The 23,222-nt window shown below is 53.2% G+C and overlaps 3 protein-coding genes across 5 annotated transcripts in view; 2 read left to right on the top strand and 1 right to left on the bottom strand.

Moving 5' to 3' along the window:
• Positions 1-300: 300 nt before the first annotated feature.
• TMEM91 (transmembrane protein 91) lies at positions 301-3,263 on the bottom strand. The gene is given in 6 exon segments (XM_082607556.1): positions 301-575; positions 1,078-1,109; positions 1,112-1,121; positions 1,125-1,223; positions 3,045-3,146; positions 3,150-3,263. Coding segments are annotated over 6 exon segments (507 nt in total). The 5' UTR covers positions 3,255-3,263; the 3' UTR covers positions 301-416.
• Positions 3,264-12,699: 9,436 nt separating this feature from the next.
• On the top strand, positions 12,700-20,256 carry B9D2 (B9 domain containing 2). Of its 2 annotated transcripts, none has more exons than XM_082606728.1 (4): positions 12,700-12,966; positions 13,456-13,547; positions 16,715-16,840; positions 19,653-20,256. In XM_082606728.1, exons 2-4 carry the CDS (start codon positions 13,460-13,462, stop codon positions 19,964-19,966), a joined length of 528 nt encoding a protein of 175 aa, XP_082462854.1. In that variant the 5' UTR covers positions 12,700-12,966; positions 13,456-13,459; the 3' UTR covers positions 19,967-20,256. The 2 variants fall into 2 exon arrangements, with proteins under 2 accessions (XP_082462854.1, XP_082462853.1); XM_082606727.1 differs by having other exon boundaries at positions 12,700-13,025.
• Positions 20,257-20,823: 567 nt separating this feature from the next.
• The window catches only part of TGFB1 (transforming growth factor beta 1), a 14,435-nt gene continuing 12,036 nt past the window's right edge, over positions 20,824-23,222 (top strand). The window contains exon 1 of one of the 2 annotated variants that reach the window (XM_082607157.1): positions 20,824-22,121. In XM_082607157.1, coding sequence (XP_082463283.1) covers positions 21,767-22,121 — 355 coding nt within the window. In that variant the 5' untranslated portion in view covers positions 20,824-21,766. The remainder of the gene's footprint in view (positions 22,122-23,222) is intronic. The other variant, XM_082607158.1, reaches the window with a different exon arrangement.

Here is a 23,222-nt window from a genome sequence, read left to right as displayed (position 1 = left end):
GTGGGCAGAGGTTACACAGTGAACTTGGAGGAGGAAGGCCTTGGAACCTGGCTCTCTCTAATTCTCTACCTATCACCCACGTTGTGAAGAGAATATTCTGCAATTTGGAAGCCCTCTGAGCTTCCTCGGATTCCCTCTTCTCTGGCTCTGAGGTGTCCGGAAGCACCCCGGGGGGCAGCCTGTCACTCCGGCCCGTCCCTTCCGCCTTCCCACACAGACAGACAGGTTTGGCTGCAGGAGTGTCTGGTGTTTAATCGCTGTTTGCGGCCTCCAGGAAGGGGGGTGGCGGGGAGGGGGAGAACCGACTCCCTCCCCGTTTCTGGCCGCTGCCGCCTCATCCACCTGGATTCTCCACTCTGACCGCGGACGCGCTGGGCGGGCGGCCCCTGGGTTCACAGTGGGGACCGCAGGGGCAACTAGGGTGGGTCCCGGGAGGCGAGGTAGGCGGCCAGGCTCACCAGGGCGGCCGCGTACGTGCACACGCCCAGCCCGACGGCCAGGACCCCCAGCAGGAAGGCGCGGCGGGAGGCGGCCCTTGCCCCCTGGACGTCCCCCTCGGCCCAAGCCTTGTTGGTCTGTGGAGGCGTTGGGCAGCGGTGACTCAGGTATCCCCTCATCCCACCCTGCTTCCCGCAGCCCGACCCCTTCCCCACCCAATACACCCATGTATTCATTCATATGTTCCAAAAACAGGGAGCAGCTACTGTGGGTCAGGCACAGTTGGGCACCGGGGATACTGGGTGATTAATAAAAATATGCATATATTACTATATGCCACAGTTCTAATTCGCTGAGCCTCACAATGACCCTGAGGCAGGAATTATTCATTCCCATTTTACAGATGAGGAAAATGAGGCACCGGGAGTTTAAGTGGCTTGCCCACAACCTTACCAGAGGGTGGCAGGCCTAGGATTGGAGCTCAGGTTCTTAACCACCACTCTGGGCTGCCCTCTGTGAAAAATGCCTCATTTTACCCCTGAATGTTTCTATGTAAATCCTTTTCTCCATCACTTTTTTTTCCCCCAAGCATGCCTCCTCTTTTTTTTTCTTTTCTTTCGAGTGCATCCACAGACTGACCTTCTGGGCCAGGCAGAAGGCGGCAATGCCACGGGCCAGAAACATCACAGCATGAAGACAGCCAAGCCAAGGTGGTCGTGGGATAGGAATGGGGAGAGAAGGCCGCCCCCATCCCAGTCCGAGTCACTGTCACTGGATGACACATCCTATGGGCAGGAGACAGCCTAAGTGGTCATCTCCACCCATCTTCCTTGCCCCACTGCTCCACTCCCCATGCCCCCAGACACCAAGAGAGAAAAATGTTCCAAGAGGTAGGCTCTTGACTTGCCCACATCCTGGATCCCTCTGACGGGAAGCTCTGGACCCTGTCTCCAGGGAAGAGCCTCACCCACACTCAAAAGCTTTGAGTTCAATTTCAAGTTCACAGGTCCACTCATGGATACTACAGCTGCTTATAAGCTCTTGAGTTAAAAACCGCTGAAGTGGCGACAGAAACCAATGGGGACTGGAACCTGCAAAAAGATGGCGATTAGGGGAGCCAGCTCTGGTGGCCTAAATTACTAGGACAAACCTGCCTGCTGAAACTACAGGTTCTAGGTTAAAAATATATATTTTAAAATCTTGCATCAAATAGCTCACAAGACTTACTGTAAAGCCAAAACTGAAGTGAAAAGGTTAATCTAACAGAGAGGTCAAAGGAACAGAGAAGGCCCCTTCTGCCCTGCAGGCATTTATCAATCCCTGAATGAGAAATTAAGCTTTCATTCAGACCTTGAACTAGATTAAAAATGATCTTTAACTGGTAGTACCCCCAGACAGCTGACAAAAGCAAACCAAATCCTCTCCTGAGGAAGGTACTTTCATTCTAGGCCTCAAAACAAGCTTTCCAAATACAGTGACCAGCATGCAGTCAAAGATAACCAGGCAGACAGGAACCGTGGAGGAGAACTAGCAGAAATAATAAGGCCCTCAAAGTCTTCAAATAATGGGATTCTTTGACACAAACCATGTCAAAGCGAAGCTTACTGCCACAGTGTGGCAGACTGTGTTTCCAAAAATGGCCACACCCATCTCTTCCCTCCCACATGCTCTTCTTACTGTGTGACTGATAATCTTCTCATCAGGGGTGAGGTCTATGTCCACTTTCCTTGAGTCTGGGCAGGCTATGATTCATTTGTAATTGATAGAATGTGGTGGAAGTAATGCAACACGACTTGCAAGCGTTAAGTCAGAAAAGGTGAGGCAGCTTCTGCTTTGCTGAAACACTCCTGCTGGAGGCTGGAGGCACATAAGGAGTCTGGCTGCCCTGAAGGCGCCATGCTGTAAGCCCAAACCAGCCCACATGGGGAGACTCCTGCAGAAGCCCTGAGACTACATTAAGAGAGAGTTAGTCAACCAGACCCCAGCTGCTTCAGACCCTGACTGTTCCAGCTCTAGCCACTGGCTGACCGCAACCTCATGAAAGACCCTGAGGCAGAACCACCCAAGTCCTTCCCAAGTTCCCAACCCATGGAAACCATGAGCCATGATAATGATTGTTGTTTTAAGCTACTAAGCTTTGGGGTGATTTCTTATATGGCAATAGCAACTGGAAAACCATGTTTAGCAAATAAAAGACAAGCTTGACAATATGCACAAGGAATAAGAAATTATAAAAAATGACATTAATTGGAAAAAAGAGAGAGAGAGACCAGGGCAAACAGAGGCACAGAGATGCATCGGCTTTGGAAAGAGATGGACTGATAGAGAACAGGGGGGTCAGAAATCAGGGGGAAAACAAACAGACACAAAGGGAACAAAGATGAGAGATGAATCTGGAGAGGAAAAGGTAAAGAAGCCAGGGGGGATGGAGAACAGGAAAAACCACACCTGGAAGGCCACACGCAGTTGCGAAGTGAGACTCAAGGCCAGCAGCTGGCAGCTGGAGTTGGCCAGCAGCCTGCCAGATGTTGGCCACAGCTGCATTCACCTCCAGCCCCCTCCCCCAGCTCCCACTAAGCAGCCTACATTAGTGGTCCTGCTCCTACCTCAAGGTCGGGGAGCCCTGGCTCCCCCAGTACAGCACTCACAGAAGGAAGAGATGGTGGCAGGAACTGCCAACCCCTCAGTGATTCTGCAAAGGCTGTCTCTCAAAAGGGAGGCCCTGGCTCAGGCTCGCCAGGCTTCTGGACAGGGGGCTCACCGCCTACACCCACCAGCAGAGGCTGTTGGAGCTCTGGAAGACTGGGGTTGTCCATGGCTCGGGAGAGGCTCCCAGAGGGGCTTCCTGGGAGTAGGGGAAAGAAAAAGACGAGTTGTAAAAGTCTCACTTTTATCCTTCCCCTGACTCCTGGCTTTGGAGAGACTCCAGGCAGAGACTAGGTAGCTGAACCATCCTCAGACCCATTTTACAGATAGTAAAACCGAGGCCCAGAGAGTAACAGAGGTTGGTCCAAGTTGTGAAGAGAACTCAGGACTCTGGACATTCAGTTCCAGGCTTCTCTCTCCTCAGGCAAAAACCACACACCTGTTGCACATTTATTCCAAACCATGCCTTACATACTTACTTGGCCCATGAACTACACACCCATCCTGGGTTGACACTCTCATCCCTCTCCCCCACACCCATCCCCAATGATGCTTAGTTCACACACCGCCTGTGCCCCCAAGCCTGCACACTCTCAATACCCAAGTCCCCTGCCACACATACCCATCCAGGCAAGCCCAATCCCCACCTCCACCTGTGCACATTCACGTCCCAAGGGACTGTTTGCATACTTGCCCCAAACATGAGCTCCCAACGGTCTTACACACTCACCCCAAATAACTCCTTGCACATTCATCCTAATCCCCCCCAGGATCAGATTCTCCCCAGATGCACATATATGCACAGGCTTCCCACACATGCAGCCTGGACACTCTCCCCAGTCCCCATCACTTCCCTTGCACATCTGCCCAAACACCCGGGGCCACACACTCCTCTCTTTCTCCACCCACATCCATGGCCCACACCCACCCGCTCCGCTGACACCTCTTGTTTTACCAGAATCCACCTTTGCACACTTCCCCCATAACACCACCAACCCACCACACAACTCAACCACGGAGACTATTCTTCTCGCCCTCACAATCCCTCTGCGGGGGTCCCCAAGTCTCCCGCCCTCAGTCAAACCTGGCTTGAGCCGATTTCCTGGCCAAGGTTTTGCCTCCCTGTCCCCAGCGCCAGGACCCGGGAGAAGAGCGGGGCCCCCCAAGCTGCGCCTCTCACTCACAGCCCACGGCCATAGGCCGGGACCTCCTGGGCTCTCCGTACCGACACCCTCCCCGATCCTGCCGCTCAGGGTGGGGGAACTCAGTGAGCCCCGCGCTCCTAGGGGTCTAGGCCTGGGGAGCACGGGGTCTGAGAGCTCCGCTGCGCACCCCTCTCAGCGCCCCGGGCCCGCGGCGCGCAGGGGCGGGGGTGGGGGCGGGGCGGTGGGCTCCCGGGCTCCGCCCTCAGAGGAGGCCGCCGGGTGTGTGTGTGTGTGTGTGTGTGTGTGTGCGCGCGCGCGCGCGCGGGGGTGGGGGGGGCGGGTGATGGGGCCTTGAAGGCCGACGTCAGCGCCCGGCGCTGGCCCTTGCCACCTCGGGTGCGGAGGAGCAGGCGGAGGTCTCCGAGGTCAGCCGGCCCTGACATCCCGAACCCAGACCCAAACGCTGCAGGACGGAGGACGGGGCGCCCCGATTCTCCAGAGCCTTCCTGGCTTGGCCCTGCTTCCACCCCACTGCCCTCCCCCCTCCCCAACAGTAAAAACAGCAACCCCGGCTAACTGTGGGCACGGTTCTTAGTGCTTTACATATACACGTACACGTTTATTCCCGAGAACCACCTAAGAGGCACTATCATTGATTGTCCTGTCGTGCCCAGGAGGAAACGGGCGCAGAGAGTTAGAACTTGCCTAAAAGCGTGCCGCCGGGTCACTGAGTGCAGACTACGCCCGGCGCGGGGGTTAGATACCCTACGTTCATCAACGCGCGGACTCCTCTCAGTAGCTCTATTTGTATCCCTATTAGGCAGTTAAGGAAACTGAGGCTCAGAGGTGTGTGCTCACTTGGCCAAGGTAAACAACTGGTAGTAGGACCGACCCACAGACTGTAACCCAGGGCTGTATTTCTTGCCGGCCCAAGTAGAGGGGAGAAAGCAGAGGCAGAAGGTGCGGCGGGGGCTTCCAGGGAAAGGGGCGGTGCTGGGAGTGGGCCAGGGAGGGCGTGCTGCTTAGCAGGTGGTACAGGTGGTGGTTATGAGTTAGTGTTTGGACCCACACAGACCTGAGTTCCTTTCCAGGCTCTTCAAAGCACTCGCTGTGTGACCTCTGGATAATGGCATCACCTCTCTGAACCCCAATTTCTTCATCTGTGAAATAGGGAAAATACCCCCTGCCTCTTAGATATGATAACATATATAAAGCACTTAGATTAGGTTCCATAACAAATGTCCAACATTTGCCCCAAACTAGGCACTCTGAACGTGTTTGATGGTGTTTAGGAATATAATTGTTTACATCCGTCTTCATCAGTCTAATTAAGGGACTCTTCTCGCCCAGCAGTCCTCCACCTCCTTCAGGGAGGCCACCCAGCTTGCACTGGCTTCTCTTTCTCGGAAGCCCTCCATCTCACCAGTCCCAGACAGCCAAACTGGAGGATTCCCTTCCTGATGTGGGGCAGGCCAGCGTTCCCTCGCTCCAGGGCTCTGGGGCTCCGTGCCAAGAGTCCAGACGCTGAAGCTGGTACAGGCCCCACTCCTGGGGAGAACAGACGGTGTCTGGAAGTGACCTTGGCTCAGCCAGAGTTTCTGGCAGACAACAGGCAGGGAGACCCACAGGAGCATAGATGAGAAGGAGAGGGGGCAGAACTGTTTTATGGGGAGAGACACCCTTGTTACTCTGTACCCCCTTAACCTCGCTCTTATCACTATGAAACATATTACATATTTCTGCTGGTTTGAGTCCTCCCACCAGTGCCAGCTCCAGCTTGGCTGGGATTTGATCTCTTTTGTTTACTGCTGTGCCTCAGGGCCTAGAACAGTGCCTGGCCCCAAGCAGGACTTTGATACATATTTGTGGGGTAAGGGCATGAATTCTCACCAGCCTCAGTTTTTTACCAAATCCCTGGGCAATGTGGGTCCCTTCAACCCCCTAGGCCACCATAGAGATTTATTCACTTCCAATAGATCTCTCTGGCCACCATCAGCCTCATACAGTCTCCCCACCCCTTCCAGGATGTCACTAGAGGCCCAGGCCTCTTGGGGGTTGTGATGGTCCTGGAATATTAAACACAAAATTCCAGCCAGGATCATCAACAGAAGCCTAAACCACTGAGTGAAAGTTTGATGAGGAACAGGATATTTATTTAGTCTCAAAGTATCCTCCCACAGATTACTTATTAATTACAAAGGGAAAAAAAATAGTATTAATGGACAACACCAGCAGACACCACCTAAAACCAGGTGATAGAAGTTAACATCACCAGTATTGGGACAAATGAACATTGTGTGCCTCCTGATATGCACTGAAAAGGACACAACATCATTTCTGTGATGTTTTTCTGCCAAAAATGCATCATCCGAATTGAATCATGAGAAAACATGGGTCAAAGCCCAACTGAGGGACACTCTATAAAGTACTTGGTCTGTACACTTTAAAAATGTCAGTGTCATGAAAACCAAAACAATAACAAAAATTTAAAAGCTGGCAGCCAGTTCTAGATTAAAGGTGACTAAAGAAACATGACAACTAAACCAAGTGTGATCACGGATGGAAAGCAGATGGTGACAAGGTATGTTATTGGGACAATGGGAGAAATTTGAACATAGACTATAAATTAGATGATAGTTTTCTATCAATCTTAAACTGATACTTGGGGAAATGTTAAATTGGTATTATGGTTATATAGGAGAATCCCCTTGTTCTTAGGAGAATTTTACTAATATATTATGAATTATATTTACGAATATAATATATTTGCATGTGTGTGTATATATGCGTGTGTGTGTGTGTGTGTGTATGCAGAAAAGCAAGCAAAAGAATTGAACAAAACTTCACAGAAAGAGGAAATCCAAGGGAGAGATGAACATTTAAAAAGTTACTCAACTAATCATCAGGGAAATGCAAACTAAAATCACAGTGCGATACCAATACACACCCACCAGAATGGCTAAATGAAAGAAGACACCACCAGGAAGTGCTGGTGAGGATATGGAGTGGGGAAACTCTCGTACACTGCTGGTGGGCATCCAAATTGGTCCAACCACTAGGAAAACTGTTGGGTAGTTTCTACTATAGCTGAACATATCCTATGACCCAGCAATTCCAGTCCAATCAGATATGAACATATGTCCACCAAAAAACAAATTCCCATCAACAGATGGATAAAGTGTAGCATCTTCACACAGAGGAAACTATATAGCAATGAGAATGAAAGAGCTACAGCCACATGCAATAGCGTGGGATGAATTTCACAAACAAAACACTGAGCAAAAGACAGCAGACACAAAACAATGCATATTGTGAGATTTCATTTATATAAAGTATGAAAACAGGCAAAATTAATCCATATTGTTAAAAGTCCAGTTAGTGGTTTCCTTTGGGGGCATCCTGGAGGGGCTGGTCATGTTCTTTTCATGAGCTGAGTTCTTGTTACCAGGTGTGTTCAGTTTATGAAATTTAATTCAGCTGTTCACTTATGATTTGTGCGCTTTTCTGTACACTTCAAAACATTTATTTTTGAGAAAGAGCAAGTTAGATCTAAAGATACGGATAACTTTCCAAGATGTATCACTGAATGATAAATGCAAGATGTGGGAATTCCCTGGTGGTCCAGTGGTTAGGACTCAGCACTTTCACTGCCGAGGGCCTGGGTTCAATCACTGTCAGGGAACTAAGATCCCAGGAGCTGCGCAGCGCCACCAAAAAAAAAAAAAAAAGCAAGATGTAAAAGAATAATATGAACAGTCACTCTGTTAATCAGTACAGCACTTCCTCAAAAAATTAAAAATAGAATTATCATATGACTCAGCAATTCCACTTCTGGGTGTACACCCAAAAGAACTGAAATCAGGGTCTTTTTAAAAAAAATAAATTTAATAAATTTAAAAAATAATTTATTTATTTTTGGTTGTGTTGGGTCTTCGTTGCTGTGTGCGGGCTTTCTCTAGTTGTGGTGAGGGGGGGGCTACTCTTCATTGCAGTGTGCGTGCTTCTCACTGTGGTGGCTTCTCTTGTTGCGGAGATGGGCTCTAGGCGTGCAGGCTTCAGTAGTTGTGGCATGCAGGTTCAGTAGTTGTGGCACGCGGGCTTCAGTAGTTGTGGCACGCGGGCTCTAGAATGCAGGCTCAGTAGTTGTGGTGCACGGGCTTAGTTACTCTGCAGCATGTGGGATCTTCCCAGACCAGGGATCGAACCCATGTCCCCTGCATTGGCAGGGCGATTCTTAACCACTGTGCCACCAGGGAAGTCCTGAAAGCATGGTCTTGAAGAGATATGTGTACACCCATGTTCATAGCAGCGTTATTCACAATAGCCAAAAGGTGGAAGCAACCCAACTGTACATCGACAGATGAATGGGTAAAGCAAATGGGGTGTATATATAAAATGGGATATTATTTAGCCTTAAAAAGGAAGGAGATTCTTTGATGACCATTTTGTAATGTATAGAAATACTGAATCATTATGTTGTGCACCTGGAACTAACATGGTGTTGTAGGTCAATTATACTTCTAAATAAATAAATACTTGCCATGTAATTAAAAAAAAAAAAGGAAATTCTGACATGCACTACAGCATGGATGATCCTTGAGGACATTATGCTAAATTATTCTAAATGAAATAAGCCAGTAATAAAAGGACAAATAATGATTCTACTCAGATGGGGCACCTAGAGTAGTCAAATTCATAGAAATAGAAAGTAAATAGGTGGTTTCCAGGGGCTAGAGGAAGGGAGGGATGGGGAGTTTTTGTTTAATGGGTACAGAGTTTCAGTTTTGCAAGATGAAAGGAGTTCTAGAGGTTGGTTGCACAATTATGTGAATGTACTTAATGCCACTAAACTGTACACATAAAGATGGTTAAAATGGTAAATTTTATGTTATGTGTATTTTATCACAATTTTAAAAACTTTAAGAATAAAAAGTAGGGCTTCCCTGGTGGCGCAGTGGTTAAGAATCCGCCTGCCAATGCAGGGCACACGGGTTCAAGCCCTGGTCCGGGAAGATCCCACATGCCGCGGAGCAACTAAGCCCGTGCGCCACAACTACTGAGCCTGCGCTCTAGAGCCCATGAGCCACAACTACTGAGCCCACGTGCCACAACTACTGAAGCCCGTGTGCCTAGAGCCCGTGCTCCACAACAAGAGAAGCCACCGCAACGAGAAGCCCACGCACTGCAACGAAGAGTAGCCCCTGCTTGCCACAACTAGAGAAAGCCCACGCACAACAACGAAGACCCAACACACCCAAAAATAAATAAATAAAATAAATAAATTTATTTTTTAAAAAAAGAATAAAAAGTACAGGGACTTCCCTGGTGGCGCAGTGGTTAAGAATCCGCCTGCCAACGCAGGGGACATGGGTTCCAGCCCTGGTCTGGGAAGATGCCACATGCCGCGGAGCAACTAAGCCTGTGCGCCACGACTACTGAGCCTGTGCTCTAGAGCCTGTGAGCCACAACTACTGAAGCCCGCGCGTCTAGAGCCCGTGCTGGGCAACAAGAGAAGCCACCACAATGAGAGGCCCGCGCACCACAACGAAGAGTAGTCCCCGCTCACCGCAACTAGAGAAAGCCCGCGCGCAGCAACAAAGACCCAACACAGCCAAAAATAAACAATTAAGATCAATAATTTTTTTAAAAAAGAATAAAAAGTACATAAATATTCAGTGTGCTTCTCGTAAAAAAAATGTAAAATATGCCATTTCAGTAACAACAACATAAACAATAAAAACCATCAATAGTAACAAACATTTATTGTGCTTCTTATGTGCCAGGCACTGCCCTAATTTCATTAGGCATTTGTATTCGTTATTATTGCTGCATAACAAATTATTCCCCAAAACTTAGTGGCTTAAAACAACAAACAGGGACTTCCCGGGTGGCGCAGTGGTTAAGAATCCTCCTACCAATGCAGGTGACAGGGGTTCGATCCCTGGTCCGGGAAGATCCCACATGCCGCGGAGTGACTAAGCCTATATGCCACAACTACTGAGCCTGCGCTCTAGAGCCCGCGAGCCACAGCTGCTGAAGCCTGCACGCCCTAGAGCCCGTGCTCCACAACAGGAGAAGCCACCCCTCGCCGCAACTAGAGAAAGCCCGCGCGCAGCAACAAAGACCCGACACAGCCAAAAATAATAAATAAATAAATAAACAAACATTTACCATCAGACAGTTTCTGTTGGTCAGGAATCTGTTGATGGCTTACCTGGCTGGTTCTCGCTCAGGGTGTCGTGAAGCTACAGTCAGCATGTTGGCCAGGTGCAACAGTCACTGGAAGATTTGATGTGGCTGAAAGATGTCCTTCCAAGAAGGGTCACTCACATGGTGCTGGTTTGTTGGCACGGGGCCTCGGTTATTTTCCATTTGGGTCTCTCCGCTGGCTGCTTCAGTGCTGTCACAAATGGTGGCTGGTCTCTCTCAAAGTGAGCCATTCAATAGAGAGATGGATGAGGAAGCCTCAATGCCTTCTATGGCTTAGTCTAAGAAGTCACACAGCAACACTTCTACCATATTCTGCTGGTTAGAAGCAAGTTACAAAGTGCAGCCTATACTCAAGAGGAAGGAAATTAGGCTCCACCTAGTGAAAGAAGGAGTGTCAAAGAATCTGTGGACATATTTTAAAACAGCTTCATACATTCATTAAATCCTGACAATAATCTAACAAGGTGGGTACCATCACTCATTCTCAAGTTACAGATGAGGAAACTAAGGTACAGAGAGGCTAAAGGTCACACAGAAGAGCCAGAGCTAACACTTAAATCCAGGTAGTTGAACTGGGAAGCATTTTCTTAATCACTAATGTCAACCAGTGGGAAAGAAACCAACTGAAGAAAAAAATATTTAAGAAGGAGCATTGTATGAGACTTCTGTTTGTTTTTTAGGCATGCCATGTGGTATGCAGGATCTTAGTTCCCCAACCAGGGATCGAACTCCATGCCCGCTGAAGTGGAAGCGTGGAGTCTTATCCACTAGACCGCCGGGGAAGTCCCATGTACCGGACTTTGATGACTGGTTGGATGTGGTAAGTGATGGAGATGAGGATGACACCCATAACCTCCATATTCCTTTGATACTGGGAGATGTGTATCCAAGAGAGGCAGGACAGCAGGAAGTTAAGAACATAAGGTGTGGGGACAGAGGGAGACAGAACTATAATCAATTTGGGTTTTTAAAAAATAAATTTATTTATTTTTTATTTATTTTATTTTCGACTGCATTGGGTCTTCGTTGCTGCGCGCGGGCTTTCTCTAGTTGCGGCGAGCGAGGGCTACTCTTCGTTGTGGCGCGCCGGCTTCTCACTGCGGTGGCTTCTCTTGTTGCCGAGCTCAGGCTCTAGGCACGTGCCGGCTTCAGTAGTTGTGGCTCGTGGGCTCTAGAGCGCAGGCTCAGTAGTTGTGGTGCAGGAGCTTAGTTGCTCCGCGGCATGTGGGATATTCCTGGATCAGGGCTTGAACCCGTGTCCCCTGCAGGTGGATTCTTAACCACTGCGTCACCAGGGAAGCCCATCAGTTTGGTTTAAGGCAAACGATTTTGCCCTAATTTCTTCATCTTAAGTAAGGCTGATAATTACCCACCTTGTGGGATATCTGTGAGGATTAAAGGAGATCATGCATGCAAAACAATCAGTTTACAGCGGCTGGCACGGAGAAATCACTCGATAAATGGTAGCTTTCAAATATACCTATTAGTGAAATATTATTGAATTGTATACCTATTGAGTTATTTTATCTATATAAATACTATCCTATTGAAACGTTGCCCTCTCCCTATAACTTTCAGCTGGTGACTCTAACTTTTGCAGTCCCCATTTTGCAAAAAGTAGAGGAATAAGTTCCTTTTGGACTCCAGGTCTGGGCTGGAGGAATAAGGCACGAACTACGGTGGGGAAGGCACCGCTCAGGAAATCAGAATGTGTGAGTGCCTCTGACTCAGTCATTCCCCTTGTGTCCATTACATAGATGCGACAACTGAGACCTAGAGCTGTGCAAGGTCACAAGTTATTGACAGAGTCCAGGCTTCAAAAACAGGATTTTCTGCAGATAAAGAGGCCTCAGTTCCTCATTTCTCATACCCCTTCCCGCAACCCACCCCCTGCTTGCTCAGAATCAGCACTAACAGTGAAGGAAGTTGAATTTATCAGTTCTTGAGGAGCTTGGAGGAATTCTAAAAAGGAACCCCCTCCCCAACTTCTCTGAATGAGGTTTTTTTTTCCAGTTATGAGGCAGAGGGATGCACACAATGACGTGAGGGAGATTTCCCCCCTGGCTCTGGCTCAAGTCTCTGACTTGTGGCCCCGGTTGAGAGGGAGTTTTAGGGGGCACGGGACATCGATGGATTTGCTTATTCTGTTATATGAGAGTATCTGGGACAAACCATTGGTGCCCAACCTTCCTCAGCCACGCTCAAGATGGCCACCTAAGGCCACGCCGCAAATGGCTGAACCGTGGTTCGCGGTTGGAGAGACGCCTTTCCCAAAATGGAGAGGGGGGAGAGAAAGTGTCCATCACAGGTTAGCCCCGCCCCCACAGATTGCTAGGGCCAATTAGCGACCCGCAGGGCGGGGACAAGGCTAGGGGAGGAGGCTGCCGTTGCCCCAGCAACAACCAGGGAGCCGGGAGGCGGGCGCGGCTTCGGAGGGATCGGCGTCTCAGCAATCTTGCTGCCGGGAAGGTCCTGGGAGAGGCGCGAGCTAGGCCTGGGAAGTCAGCGCCTGCGGAGAGAGGGACAGGTCAGGTCCATGAACTCCAATCCCCGCTTTCGCCTCTCCTAACCGTTAGACGCTCTGAGGTAGGAATAACGCATGCGCGGGCTCAGAGGTGGAGCTAAGGTGCCCTGCACTTAAAACGCATGCGCCTCGTGGCGGTGGGGGGCGGAAATCTGACCCGAGGAGGCGGTGCTCTTGTGTTGTGGGCGGAGCCATGTGCCCCTGGGGCGGGACTTTCCGCTGCAATGAGCAGGATGAAAAGGTTACTTTAGAGGCAGGCAGAGTTAGATGCCAGCTCCTTGGAGTGTCCGTTTCTCGCCCCTCATTTTTCTGCGGCTCTCCTGGAGAGGCAGTTAGTATCATGGTTAAGACCGCAGCCTCAGTGGTTTGACGAAACTAGCTTGGAATCCCAAGTACTGTTCCTTACTTGGTGGGCCTCAGTTTTCCCATCTATTAGGTGGAGATAATTGTACACTCTTCTCATAAGGCTGTGATTATATTTTCCCCCCTCAGGGCCATGGCTGAAGTGCACGTGATTGGGCAGATCATGGGGGCCACCGGTTTCTCGGAAAGTAGCCTCTTCTGCAAGTGGGGCATCCACACAGGTATTCCCGGGCATGGTTCATTTCCCCACCAAGACCCCGCAGCCTAGACGCCTCCACCTACTTTCCTTGATCCGCTGACCTCAGTCCCTGATCCTCAGCTTGCATGGGCTCTCAGGACTCCTAACCCTGACCACGCTTTGTTCATGAGTCTCAGGCTCCCTTCTTATTATCCCTTCCCATCCCGTCTCTGGGGACTCAGACTCCCACTCTCTCAACACACATTCCCTAAGGATATGAGACTATAGGCTGGGCCCACCCAGCTACCCCCAACACACACTCCCAGTCCTCAAAACACTTGACAGCGGTAACGACACTGCTTGGACTTCATTCACTGTCTTAGGGGTGCTCTGGGTGCCTCCCCCATCTTAACTCTTTGCTTAACCGTCTCCATTTATTGAGCTCTTAATGTAAAATGGAAGTTTCCATCTTGAAATGAAGAGGAGAGGCCACCTTCCTGTATTCATATTTCTCTGTGAGAATGTAGGAGCCCTGTTCTGACAGTCATCCAAATCCATCTACACAGGCCCAGGAGGGACCTTGGAGGTCTCAATTTTCATGCCTCTCCATCAGAGGCAGTATAGTGTGGTGGGTGGTGTGATGGCTAGGGCCACAGGCCACCAGGTCTGGGCTCAGATACGAACTCCCTTGCCTACTGATTGGGAGCCCTTGGACTTGACCTCTCTGAGCCTCAGTTTCCTTGTCTGAAAATGAAGCTAATGGCCGCCGAGGCAGCAGCGGGCTGAGGTTAAGAGCACAGGCTGCCTGGGTTTCAAAACCAGCTCTTGCTTATTAATTATGTGACCCTGGCCACTTGTCTTTGCCTCGATTTCCCTGTCTATAAAATGGGAATAATAACACTATTTACCTCATGGTGTTGTTGTGAGGACTAAATGAATATCAGTAGCACTTAGAAGAGGGCCTAGACTTGTAAGTCCTCAGGAAGTGTTTGCCTGGCTTGTGTAAAAATTGGATGGGCTCGGGCTTCCCTGGTGGCGGAGTGGTTGAGAGTCTGCCTGCCGATGCAGGGGCTACAGGTTCGTGCCCCGGTCTGGGAGGATCCCACATGGCGCAGAGCGGCTGGGCCCATGAGCCATGGCCGCTGAGCCTGCGCGTCCGGAGGCTGTGCTCCGCAACGGGAGAGGCCACAGGAGTGAGAGGCCCGCGTACCGCAAAAAAAAAAAAAAAAAATTGGATGGGCTCTTGTTCGTAAAGCCCTAGGTATGTTGCCTAGCACAGATAAATGCCCAAGAAATGAGTGTGGCCATTGCCATCATCATCTTTTCAGGCCTGGGGTTCTTTGCGATTTCACTGGTGGGTAGGTTGGTGGTTGAGATTCCCTGGGAAATTGGGATCCTCCAGCTGAGCAAATAAAAAGCAAGGCCTGGAATCAGACTTGGTTTCCAGTACCCTTCCACTCACTTGCTCTGTGACCCTGGCAAGTGCTATTCCCTCTCGCAGCCTCAGTTTTCTTATCTGTAAAGTGTGACTATTTGTCCTTCATAGGGGTGTTAGGAAGTCTTGTATGTGAGGATCCTGACTCAAGGCTTGGTGCTTTCCTCACCCGGCCCGCAAGGGAGCAGTAACCAACATGATTTTTATTATTTCAGGGGGCTCTTGGTCAGGGAGAAGGTGGGTAGGGGGCAGTTAATCCAACAGAGAGCCAAGGCGCAGTCAGATAAAAGGCTTGGTCTCTGCCGTCGGTCAGAGCTCCATTTGAGGGATTTCCCTGGCGGTCCAGTGGTTAAGACTCCGAGCTTCCCCTGCGGGGGACACGGGTTCAACCCCTGGTCGGGGAACTAAGATCCCACGTGTGGCGTGGCACGGCCAAAAAAATAATAATAACGAAAACCTAAAAACGAAAGCAGACCTCCATTTGAATCAGCTCCACCATGGGACCTTGGTCTGCTGCGGTCCTGCTGTAGCCCCAGCATGGAGAACAGTGCTTGGCACAGAGTAGGTGTTCAGTAAAGGTTTGTGGAATGAAAGGTAAAGGTTTCTTTACCTGTAAAATGGGGATTGTATTAGCACCCACCTCCTAGGATCATTTATTTGTCCAAAACAAACATTTATTGAACACCTTCTGTGTACCAAGATCTGGGTTTGAGGTTCTAGGGATCCCGTAGTTTACAACAGCCCTGCTCTCTTGGGGCTCACAGCAGGGGAGACAGGAAAGAAGGAAGCAGGTAAAGACGTGAGTGCAGTGATTACAGATAGTGTACGAGGTACTACGAATAAATGAGATGAGAGATGATGTGAGAGGGACTGGTTAGTTTTGGGATAGGAGGGTGAGGGAGGACCCCTCTGTGAAAGTGGCACTGGAGCTGATCCCTGAAGGATGAAAAAAAGCCAGGCATCGGGACATCCAGGAGCAGAGTTTTCTAGGCAGAGGGAACAGCCAGTGCAAAGGCCCTGAGGAGGGGAAAAAAATAGGACCACTGAGGCTAGAGGGTGGTGAGGAATGGGGAAAGTGATGGGAGAAGAGTTCAGGAAGGGGTTAGGGAGGGCACAGGTCAGGCCATGTAAGGCCTTGTAGACTCTCCTCCTGTGGAGGAGAGTCTGTAAACTGGGGGGTGGGGTGGGGATTAAGAGTCCCAGAGGGTGGATTAAATGAATTCATTACTAAAGCGCTTAGCGCAGCGTCTGGCATTTAGTAAGCAGTCGGTGCATTTTTGCTATTATTATCACCCTCAGTAGGATTGCTATTACGACGCACTGTTCACGATTTGGTCTGTGCTTCTGCTTGTGAAGGACTGCCTTGGTTCCACCTTAGTCCTTGGACTAGGCCTCTAAACGTGGGGTGAGAATAGTAGTAAAATGATCCCCACCACTCATCCGGCACTCATTATGCCCCAGACACTGTTGTCAGTGCCTCGTGTGTATTAACTCATTTAATCTTCTCACAAGCCTGGGAGGAATGCATTATTATTACACCCACCTTACAGATGGGAAGACGGAGGCAGAGAAAGGTAACTGGCCCAAGGTTGCATGGGCAGGAAAAATAGTGCCAGGATTTGAACCCAGACATTTGGCTCCAGGGTCCATGCTTTGCAACCCTCCGCTCCCCAATGCCAGGGAGAAATGGGGTCCTACAGCCACAGTGGGATCCCCTTCCTGATGGCTGCCTCCCACCCCGCCCTGCCTCATCCGTGTCCTGGCTCTCACTGCAGGGGCAGCATGGAAGCTCCTGTCAGGCGTTCGGGAGGGCCAGACACAGGTGGACACCCCCCAGATAGGGGACATGGCCTACTGGTCCCATCCCATCGACCTGCACTTCGCCACCAAAGGCCTACAAGGTGAGTTCCCGGCCTGGGCCCCAGGCTAGACTAAGGGGAGGTGGGTTAGCGGCACTCAGTGCTGCGGGGACTGGAAACATCAAGTGCTGTTCCTGCTCCCATGCCCTTTGTGTCCCTTTCCTGACCAGGCTTGGCCCTGGAGAGGGTGAGCTGAGGCCTCCCCAGGCCGGCTCTAGAGTGCGTTAGGAGTAGGGCAGAGGCCAGGGGTGGACGGGGCAAGGTCAAGGGGAGAGCCAGGGGGAGAGGGAGGTGGCTTTCACAGAGACAAAGCAAGAGAGTCTTCAATCAGCAGGAAGCTGGGTTATGAGAGAGAGAGGTGAGGGCTGGTGGCTATTCTGCAGGTAGGGCTCCTCAGCTGCTCAGGGGGGAAATGAATACGTGGGGGAGGAGGGGTATCAGAAAACTTCTTCTGGCAGAAAATTTGGGTCATTAAAGAGGGGTGGGGCTTCCCTCGTGGCGCAGTGGTTGAGAGTCCACCTGCCGATGCAGGGGACATGGGTTCGGGCCCCGGTCCGGGAAGATCCCACATGCCGCGGAGCGGCTGGGCCTGTGAGCCATGGCCGCTGAGCCTGCGCATCCGGAGCCTGTGCTCCACAACGGGAGAGGCCACAACAGTGAGAGACCTGCGTACCGCAAAAAAAAAAAAAAAAAAAGAGGTGTGGATTCCAGGAAATAGCCTAGGTAAATATGCCATATATTTCTACCATATAAATAATAGTTACCGAGTGCCTGCCCTGTGTCAGGTGATGCCAGGGAGATATCAGTGATTGAGACAGCTCCCCAGCCCTGTCCCCACACAGTTCATCATCCCCTGGGAGAGACAGAGCTGCCCTCAGACAGTGGCAACCCAGAGTGGGCAGGACTGGGATGGGGGATCTTGAAGGGCTATGGGAGGCCAGCGGAGGTGCCTGACCCTGCTGGGGGGTTCAGGGAGGGCTTCCTGGAGGAGGGGATGTTTGAGCTTTGCTGTGAAAGGACAGTAGGAGCTATTAAAACAGAAAGATGAAAGAGGGTTCTGGGCAGAAAGCCATGTGTGGAAGGCTCAAGGGGGAAAGTGAGCCAGGGGCATTTGGAGGACCGAGGGAGAGCGGGAGGACTGCAGGGGGTGAGGTGGCAGGGGACAGGGGACAGGCCATTGCAAGGCCTTGAATGCCAGGCCTCAGAGTGGAGGCCATATCCTGAAGGCACTGGGGAGCCAGAGCAGGCGATTGACAAGTCAGGTTTTGCTTTTAAGAGATCCCTCTGGCTGCCTTGTGGGTGATGGATTGGAAAGGGAGGCAGGCAACAGTCCTTTCAGCTCTTCAGGACCCCGAGTCTCTGAATGTGGGCATCACCCTTGCCTCCTCTTTTCTCATACCCACCCCCAATTTTGTCCATCAGGAAATCCCATTAGCTCCACCTTTGAAATGCATCCTAAATCCCACCACTCCCCCTACCCTCTTGCCAGCACCCTGATCTGTCCACCCTCACCTCTCACTGGGCTATTACAGTAGCCTCTTTACTGGTATTCCCACCTCAGCCCCATAAGTCTGTCCCCCTGTGAACACCTAAGTTAGGTAACATTCCTCCTCTGCTCAGAACCCTCTGTGGTCCCCATCTCACTCAGGGTAAAAGGCAAAACCTTACCATGGATCACAAGGCCCTGCTCAATCTGATTCTGTCACCTCCTCCCCCTCTCCCCCATCTCACTCTGCTCCAGCCACATCGGCCCCACCAGGCAGCTCCCACCTCAGGGCTTTTGCACTAGCTATTCCCTCTGCTGGGAGCGCTCTTCCCTAGATATCCACATAGCCCCCACTCCCTCTCCTCCTTTAAGCATTCACTCAGATGTCACCTTCTCAGGAAAGTTTTGCTTAATCACCCCCTTTCTAAAACTGCATGCCAGGACTTCCCTGGTGGCCCAGTGGTTAAGACTCCACGCTCCCACTGCAGGGGGCCCGGGTTTGATCCCTGGTCAGGGAACTAGATCCCACATGCATGCTGCAACTAAGAGTTCGCATGCCACAACTAAGGAGCCTGCCTGCTGCAACTAAGACCCAGTGCAACCAAATAAATAAATATTAAAAAAAAACCAACTGCATGCCTACCCGCACCGTACCCAGCTTGTTTTTCTCCAGAGCAGTTATCACCATCTGACGTACCCTATAATTTGCGTATTTACAGTGTTCGTTGTTTAAGATGTCAGCTGCACAAGGGCAGGAATTTTTGTCTGCTCTGTTCACTGCTGTGTCCCCAGCTTCTAGAACAGGGCCTAGCACGGAGGGACTCAGAAAGGAGGGTGAAATGGGGCTGGGTCTCCAAGGGCTTTGCCTACAGATTGAGGAGCTGGATTATATTCTGAGTGAGGACCCTGGGAAACCTATGGAAGGGAGAGAAAGATGCTTCCAGCTGCCAGGTGAGGGAGCAGGAAAGAAGGCCCTGAGGCCAGAAAAGAGGACAGGGTGTGGCCACGGGGAGGGAAGGAGGGAGGCATCGAGGACAAGGCCCAACATACTCACCTGGGGACTGGGCTCCCCTGAGACGGGGACACAGAGGAAGAGGCCACGGAGAGGGAAGTCAACAGAGGCCAGACCTAAAGGGCCTTGAATGTTGAGGTCGGACTTTATACTGAGTACACTGGGGATCATAGAAGGGTTTTGAGCAGGGGAGGACTACGGATTCGGAAGGATCCCTTTGGCTGCTCTGTGGGGGTAGGAGTCCAGAGAGGAGGCTGGGGCAGAAACCTGGCGGGGAAGGACTGGGCCTGGGATCTCCAGGAGCTCCTGCTGGGCTATACCCATCCCACTTTGCCTCCCTCCCTCCTATGCTGCAGGTTGGCCCCGACTCCATCTCCAGGTATGGTCCCAGGACAGCTTCGGCCGCTGCCAGCTTGCAGGCTACGGCTTTTGCCATGTGCCCAGCAGTCCAGGCACCCACCAGCTGGACTGCCCCACATGGCGGCCCCTAGGCAGCTGGCGGGAGCAGCTGGCAAGGGCCTTCGTGGGTGGCGGGCCTCAGCTGCTGCATGGAGATGCCATCTACAGTGGGGCTGACCGCTATCGCCTGCACACTGCTGCCGGTGGCACCGTGCACCTTGAGCTGGGCCTGCTGCTGCGCCACTTCGATCGTTATGGCGTCGAATGCTGAAGGACCCTGTACGGACCGCTGGCCCCCAGCCATATCTCTGGACACCCGGTGAGGGGCAGGATGGCACAGGGGTCAGAAGCGTGGGCTCTGGAGACTGTCAGACCTGACCCCAGCCAAGACTGGTGTGGCTTCTATCCTGACTAGCATCTCAAGCCCAGTGGCTGCCCCTCCCAGGTCCAGTTTCCCCATCTGTAAAATGGGGGCAGTAAATGTGTGGGCTCACAGGGGTTGGGTGCAGAGAAGCTGTTGGCACATGGAAGGGCTCAGTAAAGGAGAGCAGTTCTTTCAGATGTGAGTGCTTTTCTGACCTTCATCTGTTGGCTGTCCAGTGCCCTATCCTCCCACTGTCACCCTCCTTCCTCAGGCCCCCTTCCCCTGTCCTCTCCCTCAACCTCTGACCCCCTCCCCACTCTGGGCGATGCTCTTATGGCCCCCACTCCTTGGGGGTCCCCCTCCTCTGAGCCCCTCTCCCCACTGGCTCCCTGTCTTCTGGCTGACCCTCTCCCTCACTGCCCCAGCTTCCCACTCTCCACTCGGGGTGGTCGTCCTCGGATTCCCTGTACCCTGCGTCCCCATCCTCTGATTGAGCCCTCCCCGCCAGGTCTTTATTCCCTCGGTGACCCTCGCACAGTCCTCAAAGCCACACGCAGCACAGCCGCCCGCTTTGGTAGCGCTCAGCCGCCAGGAGGCAGCACCCTGTTGGTGGGGCGGAGCCGGGTGCCCGCCCCCTCCCCCCAGGGCTTAAGGGACCCCCCTTGGAGCCCGCCCACGCGAGATGAGGACTGTGGACCGGCCCCCCCATGCCCTCCCCCTGAGGGCCGCCCCCGCCCCGCGCGCTTCCTGGGTGGGGCCGGGGCGGCTTCAAAAACCCCCCGCCGCCCCAGCCGGTCGCCGCTGCCGCCGCCCTTCGCGCCCCAGGCCGTCCCACTCCCTTCCTCCCGCCGCGGATCCGCCAGACAGCGAGGCCCCCGGCCGGGGGCAGGGGGGACGCCCCCTCCGGGGCACCCCCCGGCTCGAAGCCGCCCGCGGGGCCGGCCTCAGCCGGGAACGGAGGAAGGAGCCGCCGAGGAGCAGCCCGAGGCCCCAGAGTCTGAGACGAGCCGCCGCCGCCCCCGCCGCCGCCGCCGCCACTGCGGGGAGGAGGGGGAGGAGGAGCGGGAGGAGGGACGAGCTGGTTGGGAGAAGAGGAAAAAAGTTTTGAGACTTTTCCGCTGCCGCTGGGAGCCAAAGGCGCGGGGAGCTTCGCGCAGCGCTGCTCCGCGAGGCGGGACTGGGGGACCCCAGACCGCACCTCCACCCTGCACCGCCTCGGACGCTTGCTCCCTTCCTTCCCCCCACACGGCGTTCCCCGGGCGCCCCCATTCCGGACCAGCCCTCAGGAGCCTCAAACCCGACTCCCGCGAGGACTCGACCCCAGACATCGGTCGCACCCCCCCGCACGGCCCCCAACTCCTAGCCTCTCTCTTGAGCCCCCGCGCATCCAAGGACCCTTCTCCTCCGGGATCCAGGAGACAGGATCAATCTCAGACCTGCCTCAGCTTTCCTATTCAAGACCACCCACCTTTGGTACCAGATCTCGCTCATTTCGGTTTTTGCCGTGGGATACCGAGAACACACCCATCAGAGCCTCCCCTCCAGCTCCGCTCCGTTCTCCCTGAGGGCCTCAACTCCCCCCCTCCCCAGACCCTCCTACCTTTCCTCGGGAGACCCCCGCCCCCAGCCCCTGTAGGGGCGGGGCCTCCCTCTTCCCACCCCAGCCCGGCTCGCGCTCTCGGCTGTGCCGGGGGCGCCGCCTCCCCCATGCCGCCCTCGGGGCTGCGGCTGCTGCCGCTGCTGCTGCCGCTGCTGTGGCTACTAGTGCTGCCGCCTGGCCGGCCGGCCGCCGGACTGTCCACCTGCAAGACCATCGACATGGAGCTGGTGAAGCGAAAGCGCATCGAGGCCATCCGCGGCCAGATTCTGTCCAAGCTTCGGCTCGCCAGCCCCCCGAGCCAGGGGGAGGTGCCGCCCGGTCCGCTGCCCGAGGCCGTACTGGCCCTTTACAACAGTACCCGTGACCGGGTGGCTGGGGAAAGTGCCGAACCTGAGCCTGAGCCAGAGGCGGACTACTACGCCAAGGAGGTCACCCGCGTGCTAATGGTGGAAAACAGCAACGGTGAGCTCGGAGGGGCAGGGGAACCCTGGAGGGGAGCCCCCAGGGGGCGCCGGAGTGCAGGGGTCACGGGGAGGAAATTACCGGTAGAGGATACTGGCTGGAGGAAGAGGACCCCCGGGGGCGCCGGGAACTTGGGAGGGGGAGTCTCAAAGAGGATAGGGCTGAGCTCCCTACCCCCCAGGTATCTGGTCTTGAAGAGGAGATGGTGAGCGGAGTGGACGCTTTTGGAGGGCTACAGGAACATGCGAGATCGTGGGCGGGGGGAGTCCCTTAGAGGGAGAGAAGCGAACCACTTACGGGGGGGGGTGTAGAAAAAGACTTCCTCTTGCAGGGTGCACTAGAGTGCGGGGGTCGTGGGTGGGGCCCGCAGAGAGGGAGCTCGCTTTGGGAGAAGCGAGGACCCCGGCACTGGGGAGAGGAGAGGTAGTGGGGAAAGCTGACCCAGAGCTCAGGGGTCATGAGGCAGGAAGATTCAAGAAGGACAAAAAAACTAGGTGAAGCGAACCCCAGAGGTTCCAGAAAGTGGAGAGTGGACGCATTTGCACACGGCGCGAAGAACACGCGGGATTGGGGAAGGGCTTAGAGACAGAGGCGGGGAGGGGGTGATCAATGCGAGGTCAAAAGGGGGCGCGAGGTCGTAGGGTGGGGGAAGCTGGCGGGAGAGAAGCGGAGACCCCAGGGGGATGCCGAGGATGCGCCGGGAGGTGCTCTATTTCGCAGACGGACGTGAGAGGAGGAAGCCCAGCGGAGGAAGCGAGCCCCCAGGAAACCTAGAATACTGGGTCGTGGGAAGGGGTATGCAGAGCGGAGAGACAAGCGTGGGAAAGGTGGACCTGGGAGGGGGCAGAGGAGGGATGGACGGTGCCATGCTGGGAGCAGCGAGCCTCCGTCACGCCGCGGGATGGAAGGGAGAGGGCTGAGTGAGGAGTCGAGCCGTAGAGGGAGAGGTGGGTGGGTGCGACTCTACAAGACCCGGGTGAGAAAACCGAGCTGGTAGGGGTGAGGAAGCCCCACGTGTGTGCCACGCGCGGGGGGAGGAGCCTGCGTTTCCGGAAGGGGACAGGAGAACCCCCGCAGAGCTGAATGCTGAGAGCCTGGACC

Source organism: Mesoplodon mirus (genome assembly GCF_964341445.2).
Source record: "Mesoplodon mirus genome assembly, chromosome: 19".
Classification (NCBI taxonomy): domain Eukaryota; kingdom Metazoa; phylum Chordata; class Mammalia; order Artiodactyla; family Ziphiidae; genus Mesoplodon; species Mesoplodon mirus.
Note: the sequence above shows the minus strand (reverse complement) of the source record. Positions and strands in the feature narration are given on the sequence as shown.